The 19,502-nt window shown below is 37.5% G+C and overlaps 1 protein-coding gene across 2 annotated transcripts in view; it reads left to right on the top strand.

Moving 5' to 3' along the window:
* Positions 1-19,502, top strand: part of Msx (homeobox protein H17) — a 42,530-nt gene that overhangs the window by 19,301 nt on the left and 3,727 nt on the right. Inside the window, exons 1-2 of one of the 2 annotated variants that reach the window (XM_070308390.1) lie at positions 7,642-10,933; positions 18,199-18,395. In XM_070308390.1, the coding sequence (XP_070164491.1) occupies positions 9,907-10,933; positions 18,199-18,395 (1,224 nt within the window). In that variant the 5' untranslated portion in view covers positions 7,642-9,906. Of the gene's footprint in view, positions 1-7,641; positions 10,934-18,198; positions 18,396-19,502 lie in introns of those variants that run through there. The other variant, XR_011447926.1, reaches the window with a different exon arrangement.

The following is a 19,502-nucleotide window of genomic DNA, read 5'->3' on the forward strand; positions in this document are numbered from 1 at the left end:
CAACTGAATAAAATTACGATTTACGATAATTAAGGCGACTTAATATGATATTAGCCAAAAAAGCCAACCCTTCAATTTTGTAGGTAAATACACCGTCGTGCAACCGTCTCACCCTCCTTTTCAGGTAGTCTCGATAGCGATGCGACAAGATGATAGCTCCGCGAGCGAACGGCACGTAAACCCGCAGAGGCCATCGCATCCTTATTATATCAGACACTTATCCGGAGCGGCATTCATGTCATGCCTGCGTGTGCGTGCGCGTTTATACGCCAAAGCAACCGAGATGGGGTTGCGGGACGGAGAAGTGAGGGATAGTTACCACGATACGCCATACAGTGACGCGGGCAGAGGGAGAGGCCTCACCGTACCACCCTCATATCTCTCACGCTTCGCGGGTATTTCTATGGGAGGGAGACGCCCGTCTAATTTCCTGTCCTGAATTTCGAACGAGCGAGAATTTGCACCCTTGAGTTCACATCAACGCGGTGGCAGAAGGGACGGGAGGGAGAGGGGTAGGAAGGGGGGAGGAGGGTGATGGCTTTTGAGAGGTGGAAAATGGGGAGAGAGGTTGAAGGAAGGGGTGAGGGAGGGCACCGGTCGGGAGAGCGACGGCCATAGATAGAGGGAAAACGCGCAAAATCGTCAGCCACCCTTCTATCACCCCGCGCTTTCACCTCGCCAGAGTTGCGCCATTTTTCGATATCATTCTCTCTCTCTCTCTCTCTCTCTCTCTCTCTCTCTCTCTCTCTCTCTCCCCCCGCCCATTCTCGCGCTACAAATAAACATGTTTTTTTTCCATGTTTCTCTTTTCCGATTTTTTTTCTCGCTCCGGCGCCGGCGCGACGACGGGCCGTTCTTTGCCGATTCTAAAAAGTGCATAGAACTTTTGGGAATATTTCCCGATATCAAATAATTCCACGCTCTCGTTTTGTTCAGATTAGAATATTTCATATACATATAGGATGCTGACACACACACACACACACACACATACTATATATATATATATATATATATATATATATATATATATATATATATATATATACACATATCAAATCAAAATAAAAGTTATCAAGTAAATACATAATAAATTGGTTTGTATAGAATAAAGTTTATTTTTAAAGAAGAAAATATATCAGGGAAATCGTATTTCTTATTATTAGTTAGAATCTTATAACATTACCAAAAATAATTTTAATTAAAAAATATTTTTATACGTAATTATGAAGAAGAGATGAAGAGGAAGAGATGTGGTTTTTTAAATAATATTTTAAAAAATCTTATTATACGTAGCATTTTTTAATAAGAATGTATTATGTGCAAAAGGAAAATAAATTTCTTCGAGTTTGTTTGCTGCAACGACAGATAGAGTTTTTGTTCGTTTCATATGCTTTCAAGAAGCCCTAGAGAAACTATTCCGGAAAAAACGTTTACTATATGAAAGACACGCCGAGCGTGACGGTATATGCTTGTCGCGGAGCGGGCCCCTCTTACGCGGGGTTCTATTATGTGATTGTTATGAATTTCCTATTAATAATAAATAAACAAACATAATGGAGAGGCCGTCGCGGTGCGTTAGCCATGACGATGCATCTGGTTCCTTCCTTCGGTCACAAGGGTAATTCAATGCGAACACCCCGTGTATCCGATGGATAACTATCGAGAATCCCGCTCTCTTTCTCTCTCTCTCTCTCTCTCTCTCTCTCTCTCTCTTTCTCTCTTTTTCGCACTTCTCTGTCGACTGTATCATCATTGGCGTACTTCTGGACGATGAAGCGCGCTATTGGATGCTCCGGGAACAATGACCGGTAACAAATCATCCCCTTATGGTCGATGCTCAAGTTCGTGTGACAATCTTTTTTTTCGCGCCACCCATTCCGTCTCTATCATAGGTAAATTTAATGCATTAAACGCTTTTAATACGCGGTCTTGTCTAGCGCTTTACGATTTCATATCTAGATATGCGCTGGTGTGAATGGAAATTTGGCACGAGGCAAATTGAAATTTATTGATGACTTTTCCGGCTCGTCTCTTTAAAATTTCAATGATGAATTTTTTTATCTTCTTTCTGTGCACGTTTAAATTTTACTAAAGGACAAGATGCTATCGCGAACAATATTGTTTTCCGAGATGGGTTTGCAGTGCTATCATTAAAAATTTATACCATTTTTTTTTCTTTTCTAAATTTAAATATTTTTGGGGGGAGAAAGAATAGGGGAAATTTAAATGTTACTTATTCTAATATTTTAATATTATCTATATAAAATATAAAATTTATAAATATATAAAATCGATAAATAGTTTGCTACTACAAATTTGTCATGGAGAACAATATTTTTGAGATTAAGAATGGATATATATTTCTTTGTTTGTCAAAGAAGAAAGAAGAGTGATTATTATCGCACAGTTTGAAATTCTTGTAAAAGTAAAGGGACAACGGGTGGTGCTATGATACCTTTGGAATGTTGATACCTATTACGATCTATTGTGGAGTTTGCAGGTGTTTCCAAAGATCAGAACAGAGCCTAGTGAGTTTGAAATGACGATTTGAAATTTGCTCTACACCTAGTAAAGAAAATAACACTTTCTTTAGAAAGAGAAAAATAAAACTATCTGTTTAAATGTTTATTTAAAATAAATAAACACAATAATTAAAATAAATACAACAATTTTTTTATATATATTTCATTCATAATACATGTTCTAAACTATTTGTGCTAAGAATATAGAAGAATAAAAGTCCACCACACAAAAACTCTAATAAAACTTAGGTAAGGAACATCATAAAATTATTATTTGTTTCGCGAGGCCAAACAATGCAGCAATATTTGATAAAATGATACTCAAAGTAATCTCTTCTCGCATAATATCTCTCATACAGATCTAGGAAAATCCTTAACCCAAAATCATCGAACAAATCGATTACGATCGCGGTTTATTATATCAACAGGATTAGGAGATAAATCATTGATAACTGTTAACAGCATGACATGTGTCGTTGCCTTAGCTGAATTTGTGAATTTTATTTTATTTAAGTGCTTAGCTCGAAATGTCAAATTTTTTTTCCTGTACGAATATCTCCGATCTGTTTGCACATGTGGATATTTGAAACAAATTATTATTTTATTTTATTTTGAGACTGTTTATCTTGATAAATATCGTAAAATGTTAAGTTTCAAATGAAGGCGATGTAAAATAAAGGATAAAAAATTTCACTTGCGGAAAATATCGTTAATAAAACTAATTATAATATTATAGGAAATGTTAGATGACGTCTTTTGCAAAAGAAAATTAATGAAACGACAAATGTAATACAATTTTACGAAAGAATCAAATTCTTTGACGATAATTCGGCTTCTGCGCTTTGTAAATTTATTTCCGCGTCGGTTCGTAGATTTGCTTCCACATCGTGAAGCAAATATTTTCTTTCAAGACGATTCGGCATTAATGCGAGTATTAAAGGTCGCGAGAGCGAGAAAGCGGCAAGAGAGCATTAGTGCCGGCTTATTAGGCCCGCGAAAAATGGTCGAACGTCTTTCCCTCGGCAGGTGATGGCATAATACGGCCGCGGCATCGCCACCTTCGTGGCAGCTAATTCCACATTAACTGCACTCTCTAAATCTCTGTCAACGCGCCGTCTCTAGGGCGGCCTCGACAAAAGCCGAGATTTGACTTTCCCGGTGGCGCACACATCTGCACTCACGTATATATGTTTCTCACGCGCACACGCATCCCCGGGTACCGGAGTCGATTTCAAAATGACTACTTACTGCTCTCTCAGGAGCATCGAAACGACACGGACCGCAGCGTCAGTAGACGGCAACAGGGGAGTTATTCGACCATGAAACGCCAAACTAAACGGCGCTTACGAAGCTCGAACCCCTACCCTTGAATGAGTTCTGCGTATATGTACACCCGCATGAACGCACACACCCGCACACGCGAAACGCGATCGTACCGCCCCTTAAAAGCGAAGTAAATTTAAATGAGATTATGGAAAGTATAAACATAATGTGAGATGCTCAAAGATACTTAAAAAACAGAATGTAAAACAATTAAAAACAGTAATTAACTTTTAATGAAACGGACCTAATTTTCCGATGGTAATATTATATAATACTGTACAGTTTTTTATGGTCTGAAATGTTTGTGTAAGGAAATTATTAAAAAATGTAAAAATAAACAATAAATTAATTCTAAGGAGAGGAAGTTATATCATATAATCATAAAAAACTTTAAATTTAATTATAAAAAAATGTATATATATATATATATATATATATATATATAATCTTCTGTATATGTATTTTAACTTTTTGTCTTAATTTAAAAAACTACAAATACCTATATAATTTTTTTTCTTATTCATGTAATGCTGCGGGCTATAATTTCGAGGTACCGGTAGGTATAAGTGCACAGATATCGCGTATTTATACCGGCGTACGTGGAACGTACACAAAAAGGGCATAATGGAGCCTGTAGTCAGATAGATGTACATAACGAGGCCACAGGAGGGGTGGGGTAAGGCACGAGGCGGCAGGGTGGCGCGCGGAGGTTGTCGAGATATAAATGGCGGGGAGGAGAGATCAGAGAGGGTTGTTCCCCCTCATCCAAAACGCATCTGCCCCATTATGCTGCCCCGGGGCACTCTCGAGACCATTAATCCTCACTAAACGACAGCCATTTTGTACCTAAACTGGATTGCCGACTCACTAACTGGTTTTGAGGACGCTTAATAGACTACTCGGTGCTCCTATTATGGCGATCGCGCGCGTCCACGCTGTATTTCGGTGTCGTTTATTCCCCGTTAATGTGCAAATCGCGGGGAACACTCGGGATACATCCCCTCTTGCGCGAACGCTCGTGCATTTTCCTCGTCACGGGGCTGGTAATTTACAAAAGACAGAGAGACATATATATATATATAACAAAAGAGAAAGAGAGACAGAGAGGGGGCGGCGGAAAGAGAAAGAAATATATCTAATATAATATAGTAACAAACATTTACCTTTTCTTATATAATATTTAATTATTTATTTTTTGAAACATTTTTTTATATTTTTTTATATAATTTTGTTTAAGGGTGTATCGGCTATATAATTCCAAACAAAAGTTACTTCAATTTGAAATTAATGAAATTCTATGCTTTTTTGTAGATTAAAATATGCACCATGTGTGCTCATATTATATGTTTAAAGGACTCAAATAATGCCAGTTAATATGATATTTGGCACTATAAATGAATCTATTTACACATTCTACAAATTTTGTGATCGTCAGCAAAAAACTTTTGGACGTGCTTTGTCGATATCAACTTTTTTTAGAGAAACGTTGCTCAATATTTTATTTACTCACAAACAAAATGTTTCAAAATATTGGCACAATGACTCCTTATAATTTCGTTTATATTAGTGGGAATATGCTGCTACTCCATAAGAATTTATGTAAAATTAAAAGTTGAATAACTCGTGAATCGGTTAGGGAATTGGCTTCAGGTTTTACACATGTATTCAGATAATAAATAGAAAGATTCTATTAAATGTTCAGAGTATTGTCAATGTTAAAATATTAGCACCCCAACATACATTCTTAACATTTATTTATAAACTTTTTAACATTAACTTCAAAGTGCACATACATACACACACAGCATATATTTTAAAGAAATATATATCATAATTTAAAAATAATATATTAATTATTTTGTATCATACAATAATATCATCTTCTTGACGCTTTTATATTTATAATATTGAGATCCAAGCAAAATACATATTTAATTATCCGTATAAATTTTTTTTACTTCTAATGATTCTAATAAATTTTAAACTTCGAATAATCTGAATTTAATTATTAAACTAAAATTAAAAACATTTCGGACTATATACAACTTAAGTATGTAATAAATTAAAATTAAGTAATATATTTCCGTTTCTATATGTGAACCGTACATTAGCATACATACAAGTTTTGTAATATAAACATAAGCTTCGTAATGGTTTATCAAATTAAATCGCTCGCTAAAGGATCTCAGCCGCTCTATCGTCTAATTATTGTCAACGCTTCGGTGCAGCGGGCAATTATTGACATTATTGACTCTGCGATTCCATTTCATATCGCGTTTAAACTCTTTCGCGCGCGTGTATATATATATATATATATATATATATATATATATATATATATATAATACACATAAAAAATTCCGTCCGGAACGAGAAGAATTGCCAGGAATTACGAAAACTCGGTGGCGTCAATGTCGTTATTTTCGCTGGCCGAAAGCACCTCGAAGAAGGTACAGGCAGCGAGGTATAACGAGATTTTCGTTAGTCCGATTAGTTCTTAGTTGACTTCCAAGAAAATTATGAAGGAATAATTTTTCCTGTCAGTCGACTCTCATGCATCCCTCGGGATATACCGCTGTCACTTGTCATTATCGTTGTCGACTTATCGGATTAGTGTAATCCGATAATAAAATATTCTTGCTGGTGGTCCATACTGGTCCAGCGACATTGTCGCGATTGTGTAGATTGAACGTATTGTACTGAGTAATAGTATTAGCTGAGAGTTTGGACAGACGACGTTTACTATGATTAATCTTGTAGCACCAGAGAGTTTCACTGAGACCAGCATATACAATATTCTTGAGAAGAGCAATTCGATGAACAGCAAAATTTATAAATCTACTTGTTTGACATTTCTTACTGTTTTCACGCCAAGTAATAAGTGATACCGATTACGATGCTATTCTCTTTTAAGCTACTGCCGCACTACGATTGAACTCTGTCCTTTCGCTTATATATATGAACATTAATGATTATGTAATCTTTTTTTTAATTACCATCAGAGGCACATAACTATATTTATATTTAAAAATCTCTGCATCATACTTTCTTAGTATAGTAGCAGAAAGTTTATTCTATATATAATTTAATATTTTCTTATATGTCGAGCTTTAATAAAAAGTTTGTTTGTAAAATATGTCACATACGCGACGGACTCGAATATGAGTTTTATAAAGAGCATCATAAGAGACAACGAGAACGCGCACGTATATGAGTTATTCAAGGTCTTCTTAGCCCTATTCGCAACTGGCAAACAGCAAAAACCCCTATGCTTTGACGGCTCAATTCTCTCTTTCTGCTTTCTCTCCCGCCTTCTGATATAGCCTCTTTCCTCGCGAGAACCGCGCGCGTGTTGCAGGGGCTTCCCCACCCTCGTTGCGCTTCCTTCTTTTGAACGGGAGGTCCAATATTGCACTTTTGTTAACGGAGCATTAGTAAGGGGTAAATTGGAGCAATACTTGAAAAATGCAAATATTTATTTTTAATCATTATTTATATAATAACTTAGGCACAAAACAATATATAATAAAGAATAGATTAACTTAACAACATATTAGTAGAGATAAACTATTACATATATTTTGCGAAATTATTGAACTTATTTAAAAAAAACGTAAATATACGTACTTATCTATTCAGAATGTATTTATAAAAATGTACACATGCAACATTAAGATCTAAAAAATTTAATATTATAAACAAATCTTACATTAGTTGTTTACTTTAAAAATATGCAATTTCATAATTTAACAATACTTTCAGAATTTATTTACATCACTTTGAGGGTAAATAATTATGAGAAATATTTATCTTGAGCAGCGCATTTTCTAAATTGGCCCTCGCTTTTGCATATTTACCAATCCATTGGATTATGATGGCACTAATGGTCAATCGTGAAGACCAGACTGTCAAAATGAAATTCTCCGGTCACGTGTTTCGGCACGCACGCCAATCTAACTGATAATTAAATATGATCGACGTCAGGGCCATACATATCACCGACGTTATCTCGTAAATCCTAGATTAGCCTTTGCTTGCGCTCTCACGAAAGCGAAACGAGAGGTATCACGCGAACCGTGCGCGATCCCCGTCGAATAAACGCGAGAGGCGAGAGGGTCGTCGTTCTCCCAGCATGCACACAGCCACGTGCACCCGTATTGCCAATCAATTCGCGCATTGCGCGCCCGGGAATTAGACAATTAGGAGTCGTCACGTTCCGCTCGGTCCCGCGCGTCGCGTCCCACCAGCACGTTCCACATCGACCGTTCTCGGTTCCCCACCACCTGGAGACTTCCTCGAAGAGAGAGCTCGGGATAATGCGCAACCAGCTCCATCTGGCGACTGTGGCAAACCGGAAGAAGAAGGGGCACCCCCTCGACTTCCGATTTATCTCGTTGCCCGCTATTGGTCCGCGTTCAACCAAGAAGAACGCCCACTTGCAAAACACCCGAGATGTGCGTCGGCTCGCACGTATTGGTCGAGACCAGACCACAGTACCGGTTCTGTGAACATTGCGGGGGCGGCGCGCACCCGGCGGCGGCACAGCGACACCAAAGACGAAAAAAGAAAGGGAGAGAGAGAGAGAGGGGGAGAAAGAGGGAGAATGGGTCCCGGCAGGGCTCTCCGCCGCGAGTGCAGCCGAGCTGGTAATCAGTGCCGTTTCCGCGGCAGTGGCGGTCACCACGCGGCAGATTACACAGATTACACCCGATTACATTTGTACTTCACCGCACTGACGGTCACCGGTTCTTTTCCGGCAAGATCATCGATACTCTCCCGCCTTATCCCCTCCGTCGCGTAACGTAAGCTGGAATACGCGCTTGACCGTCCCGGTAAACCGTCGTGAGGTCTACCGTGTCGACGTCATCGGTGTACGAAGAGTCCGAGTATTTCGACAGAAACCTAGAAGTGCTGAAGATCGCATATATATCGAACAACGCCAACGTTCAATATTGTCGAAAGCGCGGAAGAATACGTTGATGGCAGCGACGATCGACGAACTCTCTATCTGTTGACGTTGAAAATCAACATTTGATTCTCCTCGAGCAATGCTTCTAAAGATCTAGTTCGTCGATGATTAATAATGACATTATTCGCAAAGAATGACATTTGTAATATAATGGTGGAATGGACAAAGCATTAAAGTGTATCGTACATACATGTCGCAATCTGAATTTAGAACAAGAAAATACAATGTTAAAGAATACCTTTTAGAATATTAGCGGGAAATGCATACATGACAGATTAGAATAATCGTTAACATTTATACAACATAGTAGAAGCTGTCAACGTAAAATTGATCCACGCGACGTTATTTTTAATAAAAACAAATATTACACAGCGCAGATTTTATCCTGCATACTTTATTCGAGTAGTGTGGTTCAAATGTTTTTATACAGCCCCATCAAGCGCTGCCTGAGAAAAGACCATAAAGTATCGTGAAAAGAAAGTTGTCATATAAGAATATCGGCTAAAGATTAGTCGGGATGCGAAAGATATAAAAGTTAAGAGACAAGAAGAGTTGGGTCATCATGTTGATATCTTAAAAACACTCTTCTGACTTTAATGGGGGAATCCGCTCGTGTCGGCTGGGTCATTCCGCGGCGATGCGGCGGATTCCAAGAATAACGGAGCACGGGACTTGCTGAGGCGACGGACTGTATCTAGAAAGCATCTTCGACTTCACTGACGAGATTCGTCCAGGAATCGCGATGTAACTGATCGTCGCCTGAAAGTGCCGCGTGACTCGATCGCGTCAATCCACCAGATCGATCGTTCTTTGACAGATATCCGCGAATAACTAATGCAGCGATTGTCATCTGACACTTTGCATTACAACGTTATTTGTTCGGAGTTCCGTTAGAAATTGCGATGGAATGTGGAATAGACTTTGCAATATGAAACTTAGACAGCAATTGGACGGTGTTTTCAATTGTATCTTCGAATGACTTTGACGTGTAGATGCAGTCGTGTAGATAAAATCGCGGATATTCCGCGGTTGTATTCCGAGACTTGCGAGACGTAAAATCTCGAGAAACTGGTGTACGTTAGAATCAGTATGAGCAATAGCGAAGGCGTAGTGACGGGCCCGGATTCTGGCAACGATCCTCGCCTGTGCGAGGACGTCGACATGGCTACTCCGACGTCAGCGTCTTCGAATCTGAAGCCGCGAAGTGGCAAGATCAGTTTCAGTGTCGACTCCCTGCTGAGTGGCACGAAGAAGAGTACCATCGGTGGTGGAGCCTTCGCGGCCAGGCGAGACAATGATGACAGGATGGACGCAGAAAAGAATCTCGAGATGGAGACTAGATATCGAGAGCTGTTAATGGAACAGCAGAGGCTTCAGAGCAGAGAATTGCTCGCCAGGCTGAGTCCTCACGGACTCGCCAGCTTCGGCAATCATCACCATCATCATCCGAGCAGACTCGATCAGGATCACCCGTCCGCTCGCCATGAGATGCTCACGGTGAAGGATTTTTCCAGGACGAGCCACGATAAATCGTCCTCGCCCATTAGGATAGATCAAGAAATTCCAAAAAATCGAGACGATCATCGACTGACGACCAACTCCCCGAGCGTAATTGGCGAGACGATACTTCAGCGAGAACAGGAGCGCATTCAGGAAGATGACGAGAGGATCGACAGGATCACGAATCCGAGATCCGTATCACCCGCAAGTAGACGGGAGATCCTAGATGATCATAGCGACTCCGAAGCGAATCGCTCATTGGAAGGAGACCGAACGACGGATCATCTGGATCTCGAGGATCATGAAATAAGAAGCGTCGGCCAGTCTGAGGACCTGAACGTGATGGACTCGGATTGCGAGCTGGAGAGGGATCTGGAGGCTAGCCAAGAGAAGGAGGAGAAGTCCAGTCCGGTAGTGCCTCAGCCGATTCATCCCGGAGTGCAAAGGCCTTCGCAGGGGCCACCATATCTCGCCGGAGCACCCGGCGCTCCCGGCTGGAACCCCGCGGGATTTCCACATTCTCTGGCGGGGTTCGCGTGGCTACCCCCACCTCCACATCCGCACAATCCTCATGGACATCTTTACACGCCGCACGGCGGGCCCACCAGCCCAAACGGTAAGTTTAATACGATCGAAACATCTCATAATTAAATTTTCCTCAATTGTCGTAATTTAAAATGAAATTTTTTAATGAAATTTCATGTTACGGTAAAACGAAAAATTTATATTTTTGTATCATAACACACGTCTATGATTTACGACACTCGTATCGTTAAATCTGTTTTAAACAAATCTCTCAAATAAATCTCTCGAGAAAATATGGATGAATATGTTGAATCACAATTGCCATCACTTAACTTAAATTGTCTTATTATATTTCAATATCTTAATAATAAGGGCAAAGAAAGAAATATTCTCCGAAATAAAAATAATAAACTTGTATCTAAAAATTTGAGGAAGTTGACGAATGCAGTGGTTTCGCTATATTTCTTTTCATTTGCTTGGGTCCATATGGTTATAATGTCGGTGATTAGATGGAAAACGCAAACTCTTATGAGAGTACATGACACGCATACAGACTCATAATGATCTGTATTAATGTCATGAGTCACGCGAGTAGGCGGATATTATCGTCCTTGCTAAAAAATTTCTACTTCAATTTACCTTCACCACACACGCAAGACAGACAGAGAGAGAGAGAGAGAGAGAGAGAGAGAGAGAGAGAGAGAGAAATGAAAACTTAAATCTGAAAGAAATTTCAGACTTTAAAACTAGCATCGTGTCTAATTGACAAGATATCTTAGCCGTCTTAGCCAATGATTTTTTTCGAGCCATTCCCATTAAATCGAAAGATCAAATCGAAAGATTAAATGGGAATAATATCGCAAGATTAATGATAGAATATTAAAATTCTAACGCGCGCGTGCCTGACAATCTAGTAGATAAATATTTAGTGGGCAATATATATTATATTTGAATTCATTATTACTATCATATTTAAGGATATATTATTATATCATACATATTGAATATTATATATATCCTTGTCAATATTAATTCAATTTAAAGTTTGATTAAATTGCTGATTAAAATTGTTCATTGTGTTGCTCGATATATAATTTTATATTCTATAATATTTAATTCTTACATAATTATATTATAACTTTAAAATAAAATTTTTACGCGCGCGAAATCTACATTATTAATTTAAATTACCAATTATACAACAACGATGATTTTTAAATTATTGCGTTTTTTTTTTTAGAAACTTACAAATTTTAAAAAATTTGGGATATAAATTTTTTTTTGGCGAATGTTAAATACAAATCTCTTTGTCACTCAAAATTATTTCATTTTATTCGATATTTTTCTTGCTACTTTTTATGAAATAAATATATTGTAAAATATTTTCTAGTATCACTTAACAGTGTCTAGGAACATAAAATTACTGTGAGTATCCGTTAGCCATTAATTCCAAGAATTATTAGAGTTTTAACATCATTCACTTGTCGAGTGTACTTACTCGCGCGTGTAGCCATCGAAGTCGCGATTTTCTCTCCACTCATCGATGTCAATAGGGTTGCAACTCGGTCATTAAAGCCTTACTGATTTTCCTGAGTCTATTCCACAAATGTCACACGGAACTCGAGTCCCTACATCTTGCGACCGGCTCCCTGAAACACATACGATCGGTGCGGAAAGTTCGATCGCGCGTCGGTCTCGATTGTCGAATATCTAGGCTATTAGGACGCAAGATCCGCGCTCACAAGTGGACGATAAGAGGCGTTTTTCGTCGCCTTTGGTGTGATATAGAAATCACTGTATAACAACGCAAACGAAAAATCGACCACGCAGATAAAGCTCGATGTAATTGCCTAATGAGGAAAGAGAAACCGTGAAAGCAACTGCAACGCGATTCTTGAGACAGGTACAAAAGTGATCAGACGCACAGATACAGATCTTGTTTCATGACCGGTGGTGAATATATGGATTGTAATTGGCTAATAAATCGAAAGAAGGAAAGTCGTAGCCGCGTAGGTTTCAAGTCGTGATAATTAGACGCCGCGTTGTTGCTACCTGTGGAAGCACACTTCATTGATAAATAATTTACGATAATTTCAACGGGAGAATTAGTAGTGGTTTATTAATTACTGATTGCGAGGCTGCTTACTTTCTCTTATCAATTAGTGATCGCTATCAAGAAGCTGTAGGAACAAAATATATATGAAAATATATCCACTTAACTGAGTTATATTTGTTCAATACGAAATATGACAAAATATATTAATTTATTAAGATCCCAAGATATTTATGCATGAAAATATGATATAAATTGTGATGACGATGCTTGATCGTAGATCCTTGCATTAATTATTTCTTAATCGCAATTAATTTCTTTTAACTACAGTTATTACCATTTGCCTAAGGGGAATGGAATATTCCTTTAATGGAGAAAGACGTTGAAGTGCAAAGACTCGTGTCCTCGTGTAAGTAAAGGACTCATGAATATTACTACATGACAAAATCCATCCCTAATGGACAATTAAAGTAATACCTCATTAAGATGTAACCGACACCTTGTGAGCAACGAACTCATCGCATCGTGGCTCTCTTCAAGGTACTCCGCCTCGAGTACTCGAGTACTCGCGAGACTGCAAAAGGACAAGAATACTTCTTGTGCCTAGCTTCGCTACTCGCGCGTCAACTCTTATGCTCGCTGAGAGAGCTCGTAATGGTTTTAGAGATTTCTTTCTCGGAAACAGCGTAAATTCCTCATTACGCGCGAATGTAATCTCGCTTGCGGAAACTTTGAAATTCGCGACATTATTTACAACGGGGATATTTAACGAGGATCGTCTTCTCGAAAAATAAACCGTTATACCTGTGGCAAGGACTGCATAATCTTGGGTAGATATCTTTGTACGATCTTTTATCCTAAATAATATTTGCTGAGCTCTTTTTATAATCATCGGAATAATAGAATCAACCGTGTAACGAAAGAGAATTATTAAAGAGATTTAGGGAAATTTATGCAGATAACGTGAGATTTCTTACATCTTTCAAAATGATTTAATTCAACGCAGCATTTAATGTAAGGCAACGCAATATCGATAGAGCGAAATCGAAAAAGAGAAAATATTGATAAAACACACGAGCATGAAATTAATATGAACAATATAAGAGTAACTATCTATTGCGTGTATTATTTTCTAAAACTGCATAATTGAAAGTAACGCTTATATACTCAATATAAGCAACATCATAACTATAGAAAAAAAAAATATTAGAAAAATAATACGGAAAAATACGTAATTTCCCGCAATGAATAAGAATGCCTAAAGTAACTGCATCCTAACAACTTCTTTATCTTTCAAAACGAAATAATTGAATAAATCGTGCATACATTATTTATTAATTATAACAAAATCCAAATTTTAAATGCTTGATATAAAGCAACAATTGAGAAATGAGAAGATTTTTAGAAAAATTATTAGAAAAATATACAACTGCAAAATTTTCTCTTTTGCTCTTTAATAAAAATATATAAGGGCATTATTACACGCTACTCTCGCATAGAGAGAATGGGAGAGTGTGTGTGTGTGTCTTATTCTCCAGATGTTACTGACAGAAAATGGAAAGTTGTCGAAGGTGGATCGGCCCGCGCGCCAACCGAGATCGCGAACAGTTCAACATGATAGAGTCATACATAACTCACGACATCCATAATGCATTCAAGAGGCACCGGATAAAAAGTGCTCTTGTTAAGGTGGCCTGTTAGGTTTAGCGTAGCGCATTCAGTTTCCTGTGCTACGACGCTCGACGAAGTTTTTTGCGAACGATAACGACAAACCGTTTGCTTTTCGGTCTCTCGATTTCGCCCCCATGCGTTCCTCTTACGATTTGTCTTTCTCATTTTTTTTCCACGACACCAATTATCGACACTCAGAACGGAAGTCGAAGCAGCCCGATACGCGCCATTTGTGTACCGTTCGCGATTATTGCAGTCGCGTTGCTCCGAAATGATTGTTCACTTACTTACAGGGAACTCGGCTAATTACGGCGTCTTTTGTTAATCTTTAATATTTTCAACAAAAAACTTTAAGCGACGCGAATTAGCCTCTAATCGCGGAAATTAATCATATCGAACAATGATATAGTTTACAAAGAAATTAAAAATTGATTGTAATAATTTTTGTTACAAGTGACATTTCTGCGTGTATCCTTTTCCGATCCACGTCTTCAGAATCGCGCGTTTTCCTCGTTCGGATCTGAAAAATTAAACAGAAACGGCTTTCGAAAATTATAAATACCAACATCATTTATAATGCTTGTACGGCGCTTCCCGCACGCATTTATCTGGATTGCACGCGCAAGAATGAATTAACGACGCCCATCCCGTGTCCAATGATGTCCTACAAAGTATTTTGGACGATTCATCATTCCGTGGACATAATTACCCGCCTCAGTCGTTCCAACGATGTTGCTGGTCGCGCGGTCTTTCCTCGTCATCTCCAAAAACCTAGCATCCGTTGACGAAAGTAATGCAGAGTAGTGCACGTTGAAATGTAATTATTTTTTTAAATTTTATATAAATATTCATGTCAATTGTATACCCAAATAATGGCCCACAAAAAGCTGATTTTTTTTTTATTAATCTCAAGATAAATTTCAAGTTTTTAATTATAGCGTAATATAAATAATATTTTACATTATTTTACATTTTATTATATTATAGCTGGCAATTTATAATTCTAGCAACTTGTGTGTATGGTTCAGCTATACGCAAAGTCTATACATTTCTAATTAGGCTGGTTTAGCGCTAAATGCGATGTATGTATTTTGATATCTCAACAATTTTACAATCTCAGCAATCTTTATCGTTGCATTTGGTTATTCGAAAAATTTACAATGCAGAATCGGAGGAGGACGAATCGTATTCTATTCGCCAACGATCGTTATAACAAAGTACCTATCCGCGTGCGTGTCTCAGCGTTCAGGTAATTAACAGAAATTAATTAGCAGTCAAGAAGAACATATCGATCGTTTACGTGCGCGGCATGGCTAACTTTGGCGAGCGACATGAAATCGCTATGTTACCGCGTGAATGGAAGGCATATCGACGTAACGACAGATCGTCGCTTCGCGCAGATTTGCGGTATCTTCTTACGTACTTCGTTTCGTAAACTCAAACATTACGGATATTTTATGCACGCGCGCAATGGAACAGACTGCCACATTTATTATAAATTGTAAGTATTTTCGTATTTTTATATAAATTTAGAACAAATTTATACATTCGAGAATTTTTATATCTCCGAGTGTTTTCTTCAAAATGTTATTCATTGAAGAACATACATGAATTCATGCATATTATAGATTATTATTTTACATATATGTATATATGTTTGACGTTAATAAAAAAATCTCTTTCTCATAACATAAATAAATAATATATTTTAATTAAAGTATTAATCGCATTAATAATTAGTTCAACAACATAAGCAGCCATTTCTGACACCGTTTCATTGAGATGAAAATGAAGTGTCGTTATAAAAGGTAGTAAAATAACATTAGCAGAATGTTTAGCAAAAGGTGGCAACGTGTAATGTTGTTACGATCCATATACAATGTCCTTAAAGGAAGAAAACGGTGTGAGTAGATCCTGCTACCTTTGATCCGTCTAAATAAGTATTTAATTAGCAGAAATTAATTAGCCTCCAGGGAGAACATATTGATCGGTTACGTGCGTAAACCCGTCTGCCTTCCCCGGGCAACATACGCGAAACGAGGAACGAGCGGTGCAAACGAGAATGGAAGACGTAATACCGGTGTCTCGCGACTGATCCGCTCGACAATGCCGGCGGCCCGTGCCTTTTTTGTTCACGACCGATCGTTAATTAGCGCACGGAATCCACGCGTGCCCTCCTCGCCGTCGCGAAATCGTCATCGTTCCCGTCGAGCTGGATGTCGAAAACACTTTTTCACGGTGCCAACATGCAGCCGTACAAAAGCAAGCGATGTAACCGCGCATCTGGCTGACGTAGGTTTGCTTCGACGAGATATCAATTACTCTTACACTCTTATAATATGAGTTGCTTATTTCGAATGCGTCACAGAATTATGGGCAAATAATATATAATATTTCTAATCGCAGAACACACGCGCGCATTAGAAGGATTTATCGGCAATTGTAATTCTTAACATGGTCAATACTTCGTTTGCTCAATTGTGCGTGGTTTTTAAAATATACGTGTCGTATCGAATAACAATCATTGCAGTTTAACATAAAAATATCGATGACGCAATAATATATTGTAAGCTCTTGGTTATATTCATGTTATAGATAATACATAATTTTTTTCGTGATACTTTATTTCTTTAAATAAATCTTCGACGATGGACATTAAAATGTTAAAATAAATAAATTAAATTTATAAATAAAATGAGGGAAAATGCGAACTTTTTGCTATCGATATAAATAATAATTACATTATTTTGGAACGGTAGCAAGATTTTATGCAGTATCAGCTAATTGCACACGCGTCATAAACAACGATGGTCGATGATAATCATGCGTGCCGGATGCATGAGACCGTGATGATTGGTCGATGATAATTAGATATCGTTTGCTTTAAACATTCGAACGCAATCGGTTTTTTATGATTTAATTTGCACCCGGCGTCGTGGCCGTGCGATCGTAATCGCTTCATCGCGCAAAACCTATGAAAACGCATTTTACCTAATCATCCTCGTACACTCGTAAATTAACAACTAACGTTGCACATTCAGCGTTCATTATCACTCGAAGAGTGTACGAAGATGGTGGACTGACAATTTTATAGCAAACGAATACAAATATCCACGGATGTCGTTATTATCATCTCTCTCTCTTTCTCTCTTTCTCTCTCTCTCCCTAATGATGCAGAAATAGCGAAGTAATGCGGCAGAGAGTAATGTTATTTTAATCTATCTCTTCTTGCATATTTTCACACCGGCTCAAATCAACTCAAAACGGACGAGATTCAAACTATGATATTGAGTAATATTGATATTCTCATAAAAATTTTACATCCCGCATCGAAAATCGATTCTCGACTAAATAGACTAAATAATAACATCCGCTTTTATATATTCTATTTTTATCAAGTAAATTAAAGTCTACTCGCGCTTAATTGAGAAATATTTCGTTTTATATTATTAAACATAGATTTTTACTTTATCGTATCGATAGATTTTTGTTATATCCTTATACTTTTGAATGTCAAATCTTTTCTCCACGCATATTTTCCCATTTGGTGACATTATAAGTAAATTATCTGCATAAAAATAGAAAGCCTAATCCTATTTAAACACATCTTTTTTTTTTTTTTTGGTTTTCAGGGGACTTAAGATTGCCGGGACCTGGACCAGGCCCGGTCAGATGCACTCTCAGAAAGCACAAGCCAAACCGAAAACCAAGAACGCCGTTCACGACGCAGCAGCTGTTATCGCTCGAGAAAAAGTTTCGCGAGAAACAGTACCTGACGATAGCCGAAAGAGCAGAGTTCTCGTCGTCCCTCCATCTTACGGAAACACAGGTGAGACATGAAAGCAATTAATTCTTTCCGGATTGAAGAAGTCTTATTTTACGCATAATGATATTTCAGAGAAATGTGTTTAGGGTGTGTGCTAAGAGAATGATTGATGACAATCGTAACTTTTATGGGAGTTTATTTGACATTTAAAAATGCCGCGAGTTCTAAATTAGTTTAGAACAATCAATTATATATAACTATATAGAATATGGATTAAGTTATTTATACCGAGAATAATATTTATCAAAATTAGTCGTTAAACTGCGTATCTTCGGCGCGTGTAAATAAACGTAATATATTCTCTCTCTCTCTCTCTCTCTCTTGAATTTATAATGTATTATGAGACAGTTCGTAGACACTTCTTGCAGATAAACATTCTGTAATAGCCGAGATTTATTATAGACGATAAAATATGACGAGCATTACCTCTATTTCACCTACTGATCATTTTCAATATTATTGTCAGGCAAAACATATACACACGCGAATAATACATGATTCCCCCGTAATATTCTTATACGGTCAAAAAAAATAGCGAATAACGCAGAATTTCTCGCATTTCGAATCCACTTGTACCGTTCACTAGCTCGAATAAACACTTGGTTAAAACCTATAACTTGCTTATTCGTAGTTTCCTCGACAGCATCCTATCTCCGAATATATTTATTATATATACTATATGACTATTATATATATAACGAACAGTTGCAAAGATACAATAACATTAAGCGTGCGAGAAATATTTGTTTATGTATCCGATATATAAATATTACAACATAAATCGAATAAAAAGACAATACTGTATTGACACATTTTAAATTGATATTAAATTGAACGCAGAATACATTCTTCGATCAACGAGTGCATAATTAATAAAAATCGTTGCAATTCATGTTAGGTACGTTAATTTGATTAAATATTGAACATGTTAGTGACATTTTAGTGTGTTAGTTTCCTTTTACAGCAAAAAACTGTTCTTTTTCTTCTTTTTCTCTTTCTTCATTAATATTTATATGAGTTTATATACCTGAGAAGAATTAATTACAGATTATTTTTATAGATAATTTTCCCAGATAGTAAAAGTAGACATTTTAACGTTATTTTGACGTC

Source organism: Polyergus mexicanus, unplaced genomic scaffold, assembly GCF_030449975.1.
Source record: "Polyergus mexicanus isolate NDT 795.1 unplaced genomic scaffold, iyPolMexi1.0 SCAF_15, whole genome shotgun sequence".
In the NCBI taxonomy this organism is placed as follows: domain Eukaryota; kingdom Metazoa; phylum Arthropoda; class Insecta; order Hymenoptera; family Formicidae; genus Polyergus; species Polyergus mexicanus.